Source organism: Tursiops truncatus, chromosome 4, assembly GCF_011762595.2.
Source record: "Tursiops truncatus isolate mTurTru1 chromosome 4, mTurTru1.mat.Y, whole genome shotgun sequence".
Taxonomy (NCBI): Eukaryota; Metazoa; Chordata; class Mammalia; order Artiodactyla; family Delphinidae; genus Tursiops; species Tursiops truncatus.
Window position 1 is genome coordinate 132,711,206 of NC_047037.1, and position 20,545 is coordinate 132,731,750.

The 20,545-nt window shown below is 38.1% G+C and overlaps 1 protein-coding gene across 8 annotated transcripts in view; it reads right to left on the reverse strand.

Annotated features, from left to right (window-relative positions):
* Positions 1–64: 64 nt before the first annotated feature.
* The window catches only part of CRYZL1 (crystallin zeta like 1), a 34,710-nt gene continuing 14,229 nt past the window's right edge, over positions 65–20,545 (reverse strand). For 3 of the 8 annotated variants that reach the window (XM_019922322.3, XM_004318503.4, XM_019922326.3), the window contains 9 exons: positions 18,282–18,326; positions 16,760–16,828; positions 9,180–9,313; positions 8,006–8,117; positions 5,810–5,908; positions 4,299–4,420; positions 3,372–3,477; positions 1,144–1,189; positions 147–626 (listed from right to left, as the gene is read on the reverse strand). In XM_019922322.3, coding sequence (XP_019777881.1) covers positions 527–626; positions 1,144–1,189; positions 3,372–3,477; positions 4,299–4,420; positions 5,810–5,908; positions 8,006–8,117; positions 9,180–9,313; positions 16,760–16,828; positions 18,282–18,326 — 833 coding nt within the window. In that variant the 3' untranslated portion in view covers positions 147–526. Of the gene's footprint in view, positions 627–1,143; positions 1,203–3,371; positions 3,478–4,298; positions 4,421–5,809; positions 5,909–8,005; positions 8,118–9,179; positions 9,314–16,759; positions 16,829–18,281; positions 18,327–20,545 lie in introns of all 8 variants that reach the window. The other 5 variants (XM_019922325.3, XM_033856031.2, XM_019922324.3 and 2 more) reach the window with 5 other exon arrangements.

Genomic DNA, 20,545 nt, shown 5'->3' on the forward strand with positions numbered 1-20,545 from the left:
ATCCTGAGGAAACCCTGGAGTGAATGAATATTTGAAAAAAAAATTTAGCTTTCAATGGGCTAGATCCTTTGAGACTTGAAAATATATTCAAAGTATTAAATTACGACAGCAAAGGATGTTAAAGAAGGAAGGGGTTGAGAATGGAGTTGATAACAAAAGTAATGTTATTTTGACATAGCAAGACTCCAACAGCTTTATCAGAGTAGCGTGGCTTCTGCTGAAAGCAGTCTTCTTCATGTAAAGAATTTTATAAGAGGCAAATATATAGGAACAATAATTTAAAAGGCTTTCAGAATATTCCCTTTAGATGTTAAATTTTAGAATTGTCTTGACCCGTCTGTACGTTGTTTCCAAATACTTTTCAAATACTTCAGATAACTCTGAGCATCGTGTCTCAGCAGGAAAACGTGCTTGAAAACATAAAAATTTGCTTTTATCTTCCTTGACTTTTCTGAGCAATTTGCAAGGAAACTCTGGTTCAATACTGGAATAGGTTCATCCAACTGAGGTCTGAGAAAGAACAAAATTAAAATTGAACAACTTGCTTCTTTCTTCCTTGATTTTTCTGAACAACTTCCATGGTAACTTTTGCCTCGTATAGTGGAATGGGTTCATCCAACTGAGGTCTGAGGAAGAATGAAATTATTAGAAATGTCTAGTTAAAGATGAACAGAGCACACAGCATAGTAGTTTAAAGTTGCTATAGTTCAACTCTATTACTTTAAATCAAATTTGTCCATTTCCACTGTTAAAAGCAGTTAAATTTTGAAGGGGGGAAAATACCTATTTTATGCATTCTCTCTTTTTTGATAAACAGATCCAGCTGAAAAAAAAATTGTACTTTCTTGTCAACCTGTAGGTTATTTCAAGTTGCTTTGGGAGGGGTGATGAGGATAAGCAAAGGGTGAGGTACAGTATGGAATGGAGTAAGGAAAACTAACGAACCACGTCTATCTTAGGGAATGCATACTGGTGTATATACACTTCGAGAAATACTAAAGAGCAGCTATTTATCTAAGCAAAATAATAAAATATGGAGGCAAGAGGTGTACTGAGAAAGCGGAAACAAAAATGGGAATGCCCATTTTATCTCCTGGAAAATAGAAAAATAAACAAGAACAATAATTTGGTCATTTAGCATACCTAAAAACACCAGTTGATAACTTCTCCATCACATCTTTTAAGATACGTAGCTGGAAAGACTGTTAAGGTGGCAACGTAAAGGAGAGAGGAGTAAATAAAACCATTTGATAAGCAGAAGGTACTAGGCAGGTCACCTATTTTTTTTTTTAATAGAAATTCTGTAAGCTGTCATGTTTACCTCTAAAACAGGAAAATGGGGGAACTGATTTGAGAGAGACGGTGACATAATAGAGCCTAAACTTCTAAGGACAAGAGATGAAAGAAGCCTAATGCCTGTCGTAAGTAATGACTAGTGTTATCCCAAATGGATGGTAACAGAATGGGGTCAGGGTTTCATTTTAGCGCCACTTATGTTATTTTTAGTTAAAAAACAATTTTAGCACTTATCTCTCTTACTTTGGGTGCACATTTATTTATTAAACCAGCTAATAAATACATATGCAGGAAAGTTAATAATCTGTGTGTGTAATATATGCCACTAAGAGAATTAAAAAGCAGGGTAAAATTTAAAACTCTAGTCATTTACTTGAAATTATAATATTAGAACTGAGAGTCTATATAACTGCTAGTACAGGAGAATTATTTATGGCATATAATCACACAACTGGAAGGAGATTGCTATGTTAAATCACAAGCAGCAACTGGCTCATGTGTGATGCAACTGAGGGGGTGTGCACAAGTGAGGACTGAAGTCTGATTCAGGAAGTTTAACATTTCATATGAACATGGCACGTTTCAGTATGGTCCATGGATTTGTCAAATAGGTTAAAATCTCATGGTGGGGAGAAAGGGGAGCAGGTGAGAGATTTAAGTTATTAAGTAACGCAGGCTTAGCAGCCAGGCTACCTTCTGACATGAAAGATTCAAAACATACTAACTTATGTTACTTTTAATACATGGTCTCTGTCATTAACATCCCATGGTATTCTTGATAATTACAATGTTATTGAATGTGTCATTATTTAAAGTTGAAATTTAAAGAATTCTTTTAGAAAGTTGAAAATTAAGTTTATTTTCCAAATTTAATATGAAAATATTTAATCAGAAATACATTAAACACACACATTCACTACATTAAGGGGATGTCCTGGTTTTGAAATGTGTACTCTTTAAAACTCAACATATGCAGTATACTAATTAAATATTATTCAACTATTTGAAAGCTGTGTATTAAGTCTGCCATTGCTCTTAGAGGAGGCTGGCCTTTGTACACGTCACGCATTTGTAACAATGCACATTTAATAAAAATAAAGAATGATATTCAGTGAGACAAACATACGGTTGTGCAAGTCTCTTTCTTCACGCACAATTATATTCTATTAAGTAATGAGAACTTATTTTTTATCCACTATATTAAAGTTTTTACCAAGTACAGCTGCCTTTAAAACAGGCGTCTTAGAAATAAAACGTTTATTCTTAAGTTGACCCTGCTCTAAAGAGGTTTGGACCTTTCTTTTGGAACTGCTCTCATATTCTCAAGAAAACTCTTCATTACTTTTACCAAAATGGAATGATCGATTTCATTCACTAGATTTGTTACTGAATCACTTCCATTTAAAAAAATCAAACCCATCTTCATTTGATGAAGATTTCCTAGTATTGATATTCTTAAAAACACCCCACATGGGACTTCCTTGGTGGTCCAGTGGTTAAGACTCTGCCCTTCCAATGCAGGGGAGGCGGGTTCAATTCCTGCTCGGGGAACCAAGATCCCACAAGCCGCGCAGCCAAAAAAAACTCGCCAAAAAACAAAAAAACCCCCCACAAACTCTTAATTTTGATAACTATTCTGAAATGTTTAACACAATGGCACCACCATAGGAGTAAAGACGCAGCCTGTCAAAGTGATCTGTAATTTCCATAATGCCGGTTAAAAACGAAGCAAACTCTTCCATGTATTCTATAGTTTCTCATTCAGAAACGAGCGAGACTGCCTGGGTGTGATTCCTGTCCTGCCACTTGCTAGCTACATCCTTAGGCATGTACTAACCTTTCTGTCCTTCAGTTTCTTTACCTGTGACACAGGGATAATGTAGTACTTAACTTTCACAGGGCTGTTTTAATATTTAAATAAATTAATACCTATAAAGCACTGGGAACACTGTTTGGCATGTTCAATGAAAGTTAGTTGCTATTATTATTATTATTATTATTATTAAAGAACTTAATGATGAGAATACAAGGTAAATTTCAAGCCAGAAACTCAAGTCAGTAGAAAAAAAGGATATAAAGATATTTTCCCTGTTGTACATTTGACAAATTCCAAACTTCATCATTAAGGAAAGCCACCGTCGCTCCCTTGAGGTAAAGGCAGTGGCTATCTGGAGGATCCAGCTTGGATAGAATGCACAAAGAATGATCAGTTACTGTGAGTTTAATAGCAGAAGAATGATTGGCATCTTCAGCCAGAAAAGCTTTTACACAAATTAAATAATACCCAAATCACAAATAATCAGCACACAAACTTTAATAATAATATGTATACTATAATGTTTTCTTTTCTAATGCATTGTCCAAAATGATGAAACAGCAAGGTCAAATGCAAGGCCAATCTAGAGGTGATGAAGCAGTAGTAGGTATATGTGTGCGGGGGTGTGTGAGAGAGAGATATTTCTCGTTGCTACTCACCAGTCATCTTCATGAGGAAGTTGGAAAATTGGTGAAGATTGGTACATGAGAATTATGGTATTTGCATATCAACCATGATAAAAATACTTGAATTGAATTTTGTTGAGAAATGTAACTTTGGAAGACAATGTGTATACACACACATACACACACACACACATATATAGTAAATTATAATTTGAATTAGGAAATTGTCATAATTTTATATAGAAATATTTTAAGTATATGTCAACAAGAATGTTTGTTACTAAGGAAAAAAATCTTATTTGAAACACTATTAAAAAATTCATGTCACTACTTCCAAACCACTAAATAAAAGTTAAATGAACTCCTTTGCTAAGCACTATATTTCAACATTTGGCCAACAGCTAGAAGTTAAAACAAATAAAGCTACATTTCTTTAAAAATAGGATATAATTCAGAATTTATACAAATTTAGCCACATCTTGCTAAAAGACTTAAGCATTATTCTTTGTTAATTGCATCCTTTTGGTGTATCAGTAATGCTTTATTGTTTCTGATAATACCTGCAGGTTTTCTTCTGTCGTTACCCAGTGGCCTCCAACACCAAGAAGGGTGATGATATCATGTTTATGTGGTAGTAGTTGTAATTTTACAGCTGGTTCATCATCTTTACTATATAATCTCACTTACAAAGGATTTGTTTAAAGAGAGAGAGGGAGAGAGAGAGAAAATGTATTTTATAGTAATCTGATAAAAATTTATTCTTCAAACTAGTTCTCTTTACTTTTTAATGTAGTAACAAGGAAGCATTTTGTATTCAGACACTTAAAATATATTTTTTGCATTAAAACTGGTCATACACTTTAGATTTAATTATAAGTGATATAACTAAAGATAAAAAGTCTATTTTAATTTGAAAATCAGGCAAGATAACATAGCACATAACTAAGTCTGATAGTTTCAATCATAACATTGATAGCTTAACACTTTGGGAAAAGTTGACTTCTGAGTAAGGAACTCAGATTCAAGACAGTCATACTGGGACTTCCCTGGTGGCACAGTGGTTAAGAATCCACCTGACAATTCAGGGGACACAGGTTTGAGCCCTGGTCCGGGAAGATCCAACATTCCGCGGAGCAACGAAGTCTGTGTGCCACAACTACTGAGCCTGCGCTCTAGAGCCCGCGTGCCACAACTACTGAAGCCCGCGCGCTTAGAGACCGTGCTCCATAACAAGAGAAGCCACCACAATGAGAAGCCCGCGCACTGCAATCAAGAGTAGCCCCGGCTTGCTGTAACTAGAAAAAGCCGCGTGCAGCAACAAAGACCCAATGTAGCCAAACAAACAAAAAAAAGACAGTCATATTTTGACATAATTATTGAAATGTCCATTTGAAAAGTTAATGAAGTATACATTCACTTCCACTGAAAGATTTTTCTGAGTTAATTTCGAATCTTGAAAATACTGGCTAAAAAGGAATACATATGGTCATAGCTGTATTCATTACGATTCTTAGGATAGAAGATAAATTCTAACGAAGTATAAACAGAATCCCTTTGCAGGCTTGTGAAACCTGTTCTTTAGGTGTGATGGCACTACCTAAGAGTGTAAAGATTAGGTGTTAAGTAGATATTGGTTAAACTACAGAAGTTCAAGCAAGGTGAAAATGCAACAAAATTCTGTGCACTTTCCAAACAAGGACTGCAGAAGTCTACCATCCAATAGAGGGCAGCCATACATAGCAGAACTGACTAATTAAGCAACTGGCTGAGACCTGAACTAATCTAGGAACCACTGAGGAGATCATGTCTGCAGATTTCTTGTAGAGATACTGAAAGTCCAATGCCTACACTTTAAAAGGCAAGTATGTTCTCTCTTCCAGACAGTGCTTACAATGGGAATAAAATGAAGAAGCGCCAATTTAAATAGAAAAGTTCAAAAATAAAAAAAACGCTACACATCAATTTAATAATATATAAATAAATACTTCCTGGTTATATATTTTTTTTCCCCAGGAATTCACCCATCACAATAAAAAAACTACAGAGACTACTGATGTAGTAAAGTACCCACCTCCAGCATCTAGGACAATATCTACTCCAAGGCCACCTGTTTCTTCTAAACAGCTTTCAGCAACCTGGGCTTTCCCATTGGACACATCGATCACTCGGGCTGTAAAGGACAGGAAGTCAGGCAATCTGTGTGTGATCAACACAACTCAGAGAAGAAGAGAAAGAAAAGCAAATAAATATTTCTTCTCTGAAATGAATTAAATGGTTGAAGCAATTACTGAATCAAATTATACTTTTTCTCATCTAACCAGTATTGCTAAGGATCAATTTAAATGAAGGAACTGGTATATTCAATAAAATAAAAATATGAGCATTTTGTGGATAATGTGTCCCAACGTTGGTTTGTTGACACAGAGGATTGTTCTTTACAGCTAAAGGATATTTTGCCAGAACTGAGAATCTCTAAACCACAGAGGTACATATATATGAAGATGTGGACTGAAAGATTAAGCAATTTCTTAAGTATGTTCAGATTTAATAGAGTTTAGAGCTAAAAAGTACAAAGATATATTTATGTGATTTGGTACTTCTCTGTTAGAGGCCGTTTTAACCTTTCTCAGTCAGAGATCCCAGCCCACACCCGCATCTCCCGACTTTGCCCTCCAAAACAAAAAAAAATCCCGAAGGTGAAAAAAAACCCAGGATTATTTGAAGCAGGGTTAGTAAAAATTAAACTAATTTTAACTGGTTGCTTTAATGTGTTAATACAACAAGCCAGTGAGAGAACTAAGAAAAAAAATCTCAATTTGAATTGGCAAACGAAGACATGTTTATATTTCATTTTTGTATCTTTTAACACCTTCTCAGTAAAGAGAATTCCTCTCAGAGATTCTCAGATTGGAGGTGTTGTCCAGTGGTGACTGAAGTCTCGGGGGATGGAGGTGAGGGTGGGGGGACTCGAGGGAAAGGGGGCTGAAGCACCTCAGAAGGGCAGGGTTAACCAAGAGGAAACCGCTCCCTTCAACAATACTATTCATGCTACCCACCCCCTTCCATTTTCAATCTCTCTTCTACCTTTTTTTTCTTATTTTCCTCCTTTCTCCAGCCCCTGTTTTAACCTTCCTTCCATTTCTTGGTTATCTCTGCCAGAAGCATAACATAACTATGGAAATAACACAGGCTTTACTATTAGGCAGGCTTGGGTTCAAATTCCATTCCAGGCCTAGTGGTACATCTAGTGGTACATCCTTGGACAAGCTAAATTTTGAGATGCTGTTTCCCAGTTAGTTGACACTGGGTTGTTGAGGATTTAAGGAATTATCATCCATATTAACACTCAATGAACCTTACTTTCCTTCCTGCCTGCCCCTCACTTACACTCTGTTCATCTTCTTTTCTCTTCATCTGTTAAACTCCAACATTAATTCAGTTAACTCCAGTCTGTAAAATTCCATTCCTATCTTTCTTCTCTTCTTTTTCAATCTCTATTTTCTTTCTCCTTTCCATATTCATCACTATTCGTATACGTTCAATCTTTTCAAGAGTTCCCCAGCCTCTACCATGTCCTATTTATCCTAAACTATATCTGACCTGGGTTTCTGTGTAAGTGGCTCATCTCCCTTCCTAGTGTATCACAGGAAACAGACAAATTTAGAGGCATATCACTGGGTAAAAGAGGTTGAGAAACATGAGAAGTGATGCAAAAATATATTGATTTATTGACTAAAACCAAAGAGGCATCAGGTGTTTCTCAACCGTGTCAAAGTTCACCTAATTCAAACTTGGGTGAGTTGGTAACAATGAGGCAAAGAAGAAAAAACACTGAAAAATGTAGGTTTAAGAAACAAATCATTAAAATTTAAACTATAACTTATGTAAACTTGGACTTAGCACAGATACTAAGTGCATTTTTTAAATGACATGCATTTGGCATTTTGCAGTTTGTTGGTTTTTTTTTTTTTTTTTTTTTTTTTTTTTTGCGGTATGCAGGCCTCTCACTGTTGTGGCCTCTCCCGTTGCGGAGCATGGGCTCCGGACGCGCAGGCTCACCGGCCATGGCTCACGGGCCTAGCTGCTCCGCGGCATGTGGGATCTTCCCGGACCGGGGCACGAACCTGTGTCCCCTGCATCGGCAGGCGGACTCACAACCACTGAGCCACCAGGAAAGCCCTGCAGTTTGTTTTACAAGTGCAGTTTTTAAGGTGATATCTCTTCAAAATTTTATGTTTTAAAGTCTGTGTTGAGTACTATTACCCACCTATAGAAGGCCTACATCTTTCAAGACACTGCTTGTCTTCAAGGCTGCACGCTGTTGAAATCACTTTGGCTCCTCTATGGTGTGCTAACTGAATAGCTATTGTTCCAAGTGCCTGTGTGGAAACAAATACACGATGGTGTTATAGATATAGGGCAGAGGCCGTATCTAATTCATTTTATAGGTCGTTTAATAAACTGTAATAGTTTAGTGCTACCTCAGTATATTTTAAAATGTTGTCTGATAGAAAAAGAAAAAAATACGTATAAGTTTAGAAGTGGAAACATTTGACACACTCTTCCTCAAGAGGGGTGGTGGAAAAGCTATGTGTGCCACAGGCTCTCAGCCAGTCTGACTGCAAGCAGCACACAATTTCAAGGACAGAGGCCGAATTCAGAACACGGCCTTGGAATGAGATAAATGGGCCATTAAGGGCCTTGCCAGCATAATGTACTAAGCTAATTATATAATATCAATACGTATGCAAGTCCAGCAACCTCAACTTCAAAAGTTCCATCCTTTTGCTGACCTGTGGAGTAAGTTCAGGGAAACACTACTATCCTGATGTAGGACATAGGATGAAGCCAATGCTGAAGACAGTTATGCCTTTTTTTCAATGAAAAGCAGGGGAAAAAGCATTTTCATCAACAGCCAGTTAGAAAATAAAACTATAAAATCACCCCAAGTTTTGTGACATTTTTCTATTATAATTATATTTTATGTAATCTCTTTTAGTATCTTGAACTATATTTTGAAGATGTATGTAATATGTTTAAATTAGCACAGTTTTGAGCTTGTGTGATCTATCTATAAATGTAACACCTTAATCACATAAGTGTAAGTATGAGGGATATGATACAAAATTGGCAGGGAGTCCTGGGGTCTGGCTTCAGACTATGAGCTATTTCAGGCTTTGTGTAACAGACATGAATAAAAATGGCTTGTCTGCTTTTTTAAAGTACTAGCAGATTCAAAGTAAAAAGAAACTAAACACAGTAATGCTAACTTTTATCTCCTTGATAAAAGTTGCTTATTTTAGAAAATGGGAGTTTGGTAAATGTATCAGTGAATAAGCTAACTGGCAACAAATTATATTAGCAAATGGATGGCCCATTTCTCAATTCCCTAAGTTTATTTGTATTTTGGTCTGTTTCTTAACAAAACCATTAGCACCTACACTTGCTCCATCCATTATCAGCACTGACTTTCCAGGAGAGAGATGAGAAAGATAATGCAGAGCTGTATAGGCTCGTACTCCATCCCGAATGGTTCCAGCAGCTTCTGTCCATGCAACTTTTTCTGGTTTGTGAACTACCACAAAGAAAAAGAGGAAACAATCTGTTAGCAAGTCCCATTAGATCTGCTTCCTGGATTTGTTTCCCTCCATCTCTGCTCCCACCATGGCCCTGGTCCAAGCCTACTTCTAGTATCTCTCACCTACATTACAGTTTCTCTGTTTCCATTCTTACCCATGCATACTCCACTTTCAGCATAGGAGTGTGTGTGTGTGTGTGTGTGTGTGTGTGTGTGTGTGTGTATTTTTTAAATGTTTTATTGTTAAAGTAAAATGTATGCAGAAAAGTACACGAAATAAAGTACAGCTGGATGAATAAATATGAAGTAACCACCATCCTGGTTGAGAGAGAGGACACAGCCCTCACGCCAACAGCCTCGCCTCTCCGGCCAGAGACGTTTTTTTTTGTTTGTTTGTTTTTTTGTTTTGTTTTGTTTTTTTGCTGTACGCGGGCCTCTCACTGTTGTGGCCTCTCCCGTTGTGGAGCACAGGCTCGGGACGCGCAGGCTCAGCGGCCACGGCTCACAGGCCCAGCCGCTCCGCGGCATGTGGGATCTTCCCGGACCAGGGCACGAACCCGTGTCCCCTGCATCGGCAGGCGGCTTCTCAACCACTGCGCCACCAGGGAAGCCCCAGAGATGTTTTTTTAAAAAATTGAGATATAATTGACATCAGAGGTCACCACCATTCTAATGTATTTTCTTATTCACCTTCATAGTTTAATAACTCAAGTATCCATTCGTAAACAATATAATTTTGTTTTGCCTGTTTCTGAAATTTATCTAAATGCAATTGTACCATACACATTTTTTCTTTTTTGCTGAACATCGTTTTTTAAGACACATCCTTTCTTGTTACATGTGGCTATAGTATAGTGCTTCCATTTTTTTTTGTTGTTTTTTCGGTACGCGGGCTTCTCACTGTTGTGGCCTCTCCCGTTGCAGAGCACAGACTCCGGACGCAGGCTCAGCGGCCATGGCTCACGGGCCCAGCCGCTCCACGGCATGTGGGATCTTCCTGGACCGGGGCACAAACCCGTGTCCCCTGCATCGGCAGGCAGACTCTCAACCACTGCGCCACCAGGGAAGCCCAGTGCTTCCATTTTTGATGTCTTATGGCAACATCAAATTTCATAGAATGGATTGGTTATCCACTCTCCAGTCAAGGAACATTTGTGTTTTTTTCCCATTTTTGGTAGTTAAGCATTCTTAACTAAGAATGCTCTTGTATAAAAGTTACTCTTACACTGGTACACAGGTTTTCTCCAGGATATTTACTGAGGAATGGAAATCCCAGCTCCAGGATATATTACCTTCGACTTTATATTTCCAAAGTGGCTGTATGAATTTACTCTCCCACAGCTGCTGTTGTGAACATCCTTGTCAACCCTGGTATTATACATTTTTGCCCATCATATGGATGTGTAATGGTTTCTTACATGTGATCTTATTGATAATTTGCTTTCCCCTGACGACTAATGAAGTTGAGTACCTTTCCGTGTTTGTTGGCCATATGGAATTCCCTTTGTGAAGTGACTGTTCAAGTGTTCTATTAATTTTTCTATTGTTGTTGACTTTTTCTTATTGATTTGTAAAAATTCTTAATATATTCTAGATGAGTCATTTGCTTGTTTATGTGTTATAATTATTTTTAACTTTATGGCTTCTCTTTTCAATCTCTTTAGTGGTGTCTTTGAAAAACAGAAGTGTCAGAATGATCTTTTAAAAACATAAATGACATCCTAACACTTCTGTGTTTAAAATTAATCAATGGCTTTCTATTGCACTTGGAACAAAATGCAAACTCCTAATATACTGTAATTTAAGCCATATTAGCTTTATGTTTTCTGACCATTAAGCTGCTCTTTAATATGTTTATTTAATTTTTATTGTTTTTATGTTGTACACTGAATGTGATTTTTTTCACAGTATAGGCAATACTTTCTCATTTTACCTACAATCAAGTTTATAACACTTTCTGTAGTCTTTACCAGGACTATTTTTCCTCTTATGTCAATAGATTCAGATGGGTTAGCATGGCCAGTCAGCATTGAATTTACCAACTAATTAGTGCCATCTAGTGGGGAAGCAAAGCATCCAAGCACATGATGAAAATGTTCAGACAGACAAGCAAGGCATTAAAAGAGTAAAACAGGGGATATCTCACACAGTACTTTATTCCTTACCAAACTCAAGATAGCTATTTTCCCACTTTTACTGATTATGAAATGGGGTTCAGGGTAATTAATTTGTCTGAGGCCACAAGTTTCAAAGTCTGACTTTAAAGCCCATCTACTCTAACAGTGCATGTTCAATCTATGTAAAATTTATTTATATGGAATTTTTTGGGAACATCTTTCATCATAAGAATTGGGACTACCTATACTTTCATTAGGAAATAACAAATTCAGTGCTTAAAAAATTCTAACAGTAATAAAACTACATTTAAGATTGCAGAGGCTTTAAAATTACATGGTTGGACATGGTTTAACGCTGAGATCCTTGCTTTTGTGTTAGGTGGTACACAAGTGTTTATTATGTCATAAAAACTAAGAAAATAAATAGAAGAGAGCCATGTATGGATCAATAATAACAGTATGTCAGAGCCCAAGAATTACAATTTCAATTCTTTCTACCTCAGGTCCAAAGGAATAATGCTGAAAATGTGTGCCAATTTTTTAAAAATTTAACTTTTATATTGGAGTATAGTTCACTCACAACATCGTGCTTGTTTCAGGTGTACAGCAAAGTGATCCAGTTATACATATACATATATCCATTCCTTTTCATATTCTTTTCCCATATAGGTCACCAAAGAATACTGAGTAGAGTTCCTTGTGCTATACAGTAGGTCTCTGTTGATCATCTACTTTGTATGTATCAACAGTAGTGTGTATATGTTAATCCGAAACTCCCAGTTTATCTCCCCCCCAAATTTCCTCTTTCGTAACCAGAAGTTTGTTTTCTAAGCCTGTGAGTCTGCTTCTGTTTTGTAAATAAGCTCATTTGTATCATTTTTTTAGATTCCACATATAAGTCACATCATATGATATTTGTCTTTCTCTGTCTGACTGACTTCACTTAGTATGATTATCTCTATGTCCATCCATGTTACTGCAAATGGCATTATTTCCTTCTTTTTTATGGCTGAGTAATATTCCACTGTATATATGTATCACACCTTCTTTATCCATTCCTCTGTTGATGGACATTTAGGTTGCTTCCATGTCTTGGCTATTGTAAATAGTGCTTCAATGAACATTGGGGTGCATGTATCTTTTTGAATTATGGTTTTCTCCAGATTATGCCCAGGAGTGGGATTGCTAGATCATATGGTATTTCTATTTTTAGTTTTTAAGGAACCTCCATATTGTTCTCCATACTGGTTGTACCAATTTACATTCCCACCAACAGTGTAGGAGGATTCCCTTTTCTCCACACCCTCTCCAGCATTTATTATTTGTAGACTTTCTGATGATGGCCATTCTGACTGGTGTGAGGTGATACCTCATTGTAGTTTTGATTTGCAGTTCTCTAATAGTTAGCCATGTTGAACATATTTTCATGTGCTTTTTGGCTATCTGTATGACTTCTTTGGAGAAATGTCTATTTAGATCTTCTGCCCATTTTTTGATTGGGTTGTTTTTTTGACATTGAGCTGCATGAGCTGTTTGTATGAAAAATAAAATCAGAATGGCTTGAGAACTGAAAGCACAAAAGATCTGGAAGAATTACTCAACTTTTTACCTTTGTCCTCAACATTTTGAAACAAGATTAATAAGACATCTTTTGGGAGTTGTTTGGAGCCTGGTTCTTTGGTTTGGTAAAAGAACTGACTTACTAGAAGGTGACTGAGTTGTGAGCTTTTATTTTAAAAAATCATCAAATAATTAACAGGAACTAAAATAGAGTCATGAACTAAATTATTCCAGGAACTAAATTATAATTATAACAGGAACTAAATTATTTCTCCCTGCAAATCTTCAGGGGACATACTGAAATTATTTTCTCTTTCATAGAATGTTAGAGCTACAGCAGAGATTAGAGGTTAGCTAGTTTGGCATGCTTGTTTAAAGACAAAGTAAAATGTGCCCGGGTCTTGCCTAAAGGTCACACAGTTAGCGGTCATTCTTCTTTTTTTTAATTTGAAGTATAGTTGATTTACAATGTTTCAGGTGTTAGTGGCCATTCTTAAAGTACTTCTTTTAAAGAAACATTTTGTTGTGTTTCCCTTCTAAAGGAATATCTATCAATAGAATTGCTTTCTCTGTATATGTTGGTGGATTTTGGGACTATAATCCTCCTGATTTGTAGGAAAATAAAAGGTCACTTGTGTGGTTCTCTTGTCTTAGATTAAGCTTTATAGCTAGAAAATTTTGATGTTCCAGTTTGCTGTTCTTCTTCTGGTCCATCTTATAATCCTCCAGTGTTCAGCAATGCTTAAGGAAATGCACCTTTTTTATTCTTGGTTTGTTTTTTCAACAGTTAACTTTCTATAACAATTTAATTTAGCTTACTTTATCAAAACTCAAGCCTAGGAATCCAAACTAAAGGTTTTAGTTGACTCCATATTTACAAGGTTCTCAAAAGAACAGGGACAATAAGGGCCCAAGGGGGACTTCTCTGGTGGTCCAATTGGTTAAGAATCTGCCTTCCAACACAGGGGATGCAGGTTCAATCCCTGGTCGAGGAACTAAGATCCCACATGCTGCGGGGCAACTAAGCCTGAACGCCGCAACAACTGAGCCCGCATGCCACAACTAGAGAGAAGCCCACACGCCACAACTAGAGAGGAGTCTGCGCAATGCAACAAAAGATCCCACAAGCCACAACTAAGACCTGATGCAGCCATAAATAAATAAATAAATAAATATTTTTAAAAAAAGGGCCCAAGGAAATTCTGGAATTAAAAATAGTAGAGCTTCCCATAAAAGAGACAGCAGCCGTCCTCAATTTTCAAACTGCATTATATCAAAATAGTCATGGATCAGAGACTTTCACTGCACGGTATTTGGAAGTGAGATTTATCTTTGAAAGGAAGACACATAGTTGGCTCCATATGTAGGCTTAATATATACATAAATAAGTACAGGCCTCAGACTTCTGGAAAACTGTCTTTTAAAGTTAATTTTTAAGGGACTTACCTGGTGGCACAGTGGTTAGGAATCCGCCTGCCAATGCAGGGGACACGGGTTTGAGCCCTGGTCCGGGAAGATCCCACATGCTGCAGAGCAACTAAGCCCGTACACCACAACTACTGAGCCTGCGCTCTAGAGCCCGCGAGCCACAACTACTGAGCCTGCGCGCCACAACTACTGAAGCCTGTATGCCTAGAGCCCGTGTTCCGCAACAAGAGAAGCCACCGCAATGAGAAGCCTGTGCACCGAAACAAGGAGTAGCCTCCTCTCGCCCCAACTAGAGAAAGCCTGCGCGCAGCAATGAAGACCCAACGCATCCAATAAATAAATGAATGAATGAATAAAATTTAATGAAAAATTAATTTTTTTTTTTTTGCAGTACGCGGGCCTCTCACTGTTATGGCATCTCCCGTTGTGGAGCACAGGCTCCGGACGCGCAGGCTCAGTGGCCATGGCTCACGGGTCCAGCCGCTCCGTGGCATGTGGGATCTTCCCGGACCGGGGCACGAACGCGTGTTCCCTGCATCGGCAGGCGGACTCTCAACCACTGCACCACCAGGGAAGCCCAAAAATTAATTTTTAATAAAACAAGATGGTATTACTTGGAAATTTTAGACATAGTAAATGTCATTAATTTAAATATAAATTACTTAACAATTTATAATTTCAAAAATGAAATGCCAAAGATTTCCTACCCTAGTTCAAGTTACTATATAGACTCAAATTTACTATTTTTAATAGTCCAAAATCCAAATTGGCCCATATGGTCTGATTAGCATTTGTATCATTCAAGAAAGAACTTAGGAAAAATTTTAATAAAATAGTTCAAGAACACAAAAGAATGTATAATAACCTATAGATAAGATATGAAAAACAACATGAATCCCAACATAAGGAATAGCCGACTGGCAGTACCACTGTAGTCCCGTGGATCTACTCTGATCACATCCTCTTGCCTTGCCCACAAAGGTAACTTCCACATGACTTTTCATCCCTACCTGTTCCTTATATCCTTAAATAACACATGCTTAATTAAACTTTGTATGTTTTTGAACTTCATAGAAATGAAATGGTATCACACTGTTCGTATCCTTCTGCAACTTGCTTTTTTCACTCAGCACAGTTTGTGAGGTTCATCTGTCTTGATATGTTTGACTGTTATTTATTCATTTTCACTGATGAGTTAATTAGAAATATCTTGAGTTATCCATTTTCCCAGGAAGAACATTTGGCTGTTTCTCTTTTTATTCCACAATTACAAACCATGCTACTATGAACTCTTGTGCATGTGCTACTGGTACACATCAAGCTTCTCTGGTGTATGAAAGTACCAGTGGAATTACTAGGTCTGAGGTGTTAATACATCATTAATTAGATCATGCTAAGTTATTTTCTAATGCATTTGTACTAATTTACACTCCCAGTGCATAAAAGGTTCTACTGCCCCACATCCTTGCCAACACTTAGGATGGTCAAACTTTATAACTGTCATTCTCATGGATGCATAATGGTATCTCTAAATGGTTTTTTTTTTGTTTGTTTTTTTTTTTGCGGTACGCGGGCCTCTCACTGTTGTGGCCTCTCCCGCTGCGGAGCACAGGCTCTGGACGCGCAGGCCCAGCGGCCATGGCTCACGGGCCCAGCCGCTCCGCGGCACGTGGGATCCTCCCAGACCGGGGCACAAACCCGTGTCCCCTGCATCGGCAGGCGGACTCTCAACCACTGCGCCACCAGGGAAGCCCTCTAAATGGTTTTAATTTGCTTTCCCCTGATTACTAAGGAGATGCAGCATCTTTTCACTATGGTTTCATGAAGAGTGTCTGTGTTTATACATTTATTCATTTAAATTTAAATATTTAAGAAGTAAATTACTGTAGAAAATTTTTAAATTAACATTTAAGTTACATTGAATACTGGTCAAAAGATATTATCAACAGAAACAAGAATAAGTGTTTTTGAGTCTTTCCTGACTCAGACTCTACATGTATTGTCTAGATTTTATACATTTAAAAATTTCAATTAATAACCAAGAATAAGAAGTAAAAAATTCTGGTTACTGATATAATTTAAGAGCCAAGGAAGAAATCGCTTTTCAAACCTCTTACCATGAGCAGTGTAAGAGAAACTTAAAGGTCTAAATACTGTTTAGCTTGAAAATGAATTTTATGGATACAAAATATAAGCTAGAAGTAGTCATATGTCCACCCAATAGTTATTTCCTAGGTACACTCACAGCAGATAAAAATAAATCATACTGTTACTAAAAGCCACACACATCTGTGAAATAAGGCTTACGTGAGTTCCAAAACACTGGACTACCACATACCCAAGTAATGTTCATGTACTCGAACAGCTTCACAAAGTCCAGGGTCTTCAGAATCCAAGGGTAAAATTCCTGAAAATTAAAACGAGAAACTTTAGGGGCACAATCCAAAAATGAATTCACTCCTAATGAGATGCCAGTAAGCATTAGTCTAAATTTTCCTCAGTGGGATTTTTAGGAAGGTTCCAGTACTAGTGTGGAGAAGGGAGAGATTTGAGAACTAAGGAAGGGAAGTAGATAGTTTATTTTCTGATACGAACACTATAATACCTGTACTACCTCTTTCTTTTTCTTCCTCTTCTCTCACCTCTGAATGATGATAAAGACGATGGCTGATGTACAGAACAAAGTCAGAGTCCTGGGGGCATCTGTGCTCCTCATTAAACTTGTCCCTGATTCACGGCTCCCTTCCCAGAGTTTGGTTCTATAGGATAGTGAGGTATGCTTCCAGTAAAATCCCATTTTCCCCTGAGCTAATCTGATTTTATTTTTGGTCTCTTACAAAAAGGATCTTGTTCTTTTTGTTTTTTGTTTTGCGGTACGTGGGCCTCTCACTGTTGTGGCCTCTCCCATTGCGGAGCACAGGCTCCGGACGCGCAGGCTCAGCGGCCATGGCTCACGGGTCCAGCCGCTCCGCGGCATGTGGGATCTCCCCGGACCGGGGCACAAACCCGTGTCCCCAGCATCGGCAGGCGGACTCTCAACCACTGCGCCACCAGGGAAGCCCCAGGATCTTGAATAATACAATGTCACTGACTTCTTGGGCAGATAATAAAGATAAGATAGAAATAATAAATTCTCAAAGAAAATACCCAAGTCAAAGGCAATTGTGTTAAAAGCTGATGAAAATTTTCCTATAAATTTATTCTTAACAGCTTCAAGCATGCTGTAAAGCTATACATTTTCTAAGTCTATATGAATATTTTCCTATGAATATTTTCTACAGAGAATTGGCAATTTCAAAGACTACTACTAAATGCATACTTTATATTTGTGTGAATATCTAGGACACAAGTATAAATGTATATTTTTGCAAAATGGTATTAACTATGGATTAAAAAAGAAAACCAATAAATTAAATGTCTCCAGTCAATTTTTAGTTTTACGAGGGTGGTAAGGGAGCAGCTCTGTACAATTCAAGTCGGATGTGGAGAGAAGAGCTTCTATGTAGCCAAGTCAGTCAGTAGTCTTCAAGCAGGTGGACTGTGACTTTTCTTTTCTCTGGAGTCTTCAGTCTAACTATAGACCGGGGTCCTGCCAGTGAAGGGCTGCACCAGGGACAGTAACAACTATGGTCATCTTTCTATCGTATCTACAAATATTGAAAAGTTTTAAATGTTCTGCTATTGTGATCAAACTCCCAATTCTCTTCATCAATGGATATTTGAGAGTAAATTCCAAAACTTAGGTAAGTACTTGTATATGAAGAAAGGTCACACTAAGCATCAGCAATTGTATAGAAAAAAAGAAAAAGAAACAACAGTAAGACAGACAACTTGAAATAGGACTAGGACCTATAACTTACCAGCTACTTCATCACCTGGTTGAAAGAATGATACCTTGCTTCCAACTAAAGAGTGGAGAAAATTAATAATCATTATTTTGAGGTTATTAAATATAACTGAACAATTAAAATGAATTTTAAAAGCCATGGATTAATAAAAAGTCACTAACTCAGAGAAAAAGTTCAGAACTTCTAGGACATTTTGATAGTCTGTAAGGACAGTAGGAAAGAACATATCAAATCTGAATTTTCTCCAATATCTGGGCCATGTGGTTGTTGACACCGTGGAGCAGGATATCTCTCTGTTCAGCTAAGGATGAAGGAATAAAGGAAAATAATCCACTCCACAGCTCTTATGATGATGACATTGGATACACTGGGTTCCACCCCTCCTGAGGCTCGTCCAATCTGTCATTGTTTGAGTTGTAAAATCTCTGACGCACAGTGGGAATTCTGGTTAGAATCACATATAAACTACTTTGATTTGGGATTATGGAAATAAGTTCAGAATGGTGCCAAGAAATTTTGGGGACTATACAGAAGTGATAGTTCCATTTTCTCTTTGTGTGTAGAGAAAAGTCCTATACCATCAGTCAATTCTTTAGAATATTTTTGTTCAAATAGTTACAAAAGGAAATGGGAGGAAAAATCCCAAACCTCCATGAAGGCCTACTTGTGCCCAGCATTTTACCGTGTTATCACATTTAATATTCATGGCATACCCATTAAGTACCTATTATTACTCCTATTTAACAGACAAGGAAACTGAGGTGCAGCAATGAAGTAAGGTAGAGCCTGAAATCTGGAAGCGGCGCCTCAGGCTGGCTCTGTCTGCAAAAGGGCCCCAGTTTGCTGCTTCTTTGGATCTCTTCTGTGCCATTATCCCCCAATAATTTTGGCTTCTGTACTTTTCTTTTTCCCTCCTGCTGAGGATTCTTGTCTACCTGAAATCACCCTGATCCTTTTTTCTTGGCTTCCTTCGTACTCCTCTTAATTGTCCCTCAAACAGTGGCATTGCTAAGGGTTCCATGCTGTGTCTCCTTCACCTCAACTCTCTCCCTGGATGAACTCATTACCCTTCTATAGTTTCAAACACAACCTATAAGCTGAGAACTTTTGAATGTAACCAGAATCTTGTAAATCATTTCCTGCTTTTACCTGTTTTTAATTTCCCTGTTCCAGTCAATTATTAAGTTCTGCTGGCTTTACTATTTCTTGAATACATTCACTACGTCTGCCGCCACTGTCTAGGTTATGGACTTTGTCATTTTTTGTTTTTAATTAATTATTTATTTTTGGCTGCACTGGTTCTTCGTTGCTGCGTGCGGGCTTTCTCTAGTTGCGGCGAGGAGGGGCCACTATTCGTTGCGGTGCACGGGCTTCTCATTGCAATGGCTTCTCTTGTCGCGGAGCACAGGCTCTAGGCGCGCGGGCTTCAGTATTTGTGGCATGCGGGCTCTAGAGCGCAGGCTCAGTAGCTGTGGCTCACGGGCTTAGTAGCTGTGGCTCAGTTGCTCTGTGACATGTGGGATCTTCCTGGACCAGGGCTCGAACCTGTGTCCTCTGCACTGGCAGGCGGATTCTTAACCACTGCGCCACCCGGAAGCCTCATGCCGTTTCTTGCCTGTTGGTCTACTACCCAAACAGTCCTCTTGCCTACAGCCTGGTTTGCTTCAAATCCACCCTTCTTATGGCCACTCTAATACTCTCTCTACAACCCAATCTGAGATAGGAGGCTCATCATGAGTCTGGCCCTTGCCTACCCTCTTGTCTCATGTTTTGGGGGGGAAGGAATCAGTGTTCCTATCATCATGAAAAGATTCTGTTCAATATCTTTTATTCTGTGATCTCTGAAGGAGAATTTTCTTGACACAGTGGTTTTTTTCTGCCAAGTACCTTGCCTATGACTCATGCCCAGAACTTAATTTTGCTCTAGTAACACCGAACTCCATAATTCTTACATACATCACGTTATTACCTGCTTCTGCATCTTTGCTCATGCTATCTTCTCTGCTGAGCGTGATTCTTGGAGAAGAATTCTCCTCCTGCCCACCCCTTACTGTCTGGCTAACTTACTCCAAGAAGCCTTTCCTGTTTCTGCTGGCTGGTTGAGCACCTCTCCTTGGAGCTTTCAGAATGAATCTGCCTATACGTGTTTGTCTGCCTCTCCCCTAGACTGTGAACTCTTGGAGGGCAGGGACTGTCTTATTTATCTTCACATTCCAAGCACTTTGCAAGTGCTCATTAAATGATGAATAAATAAATAAATGAATGAATGAATAATT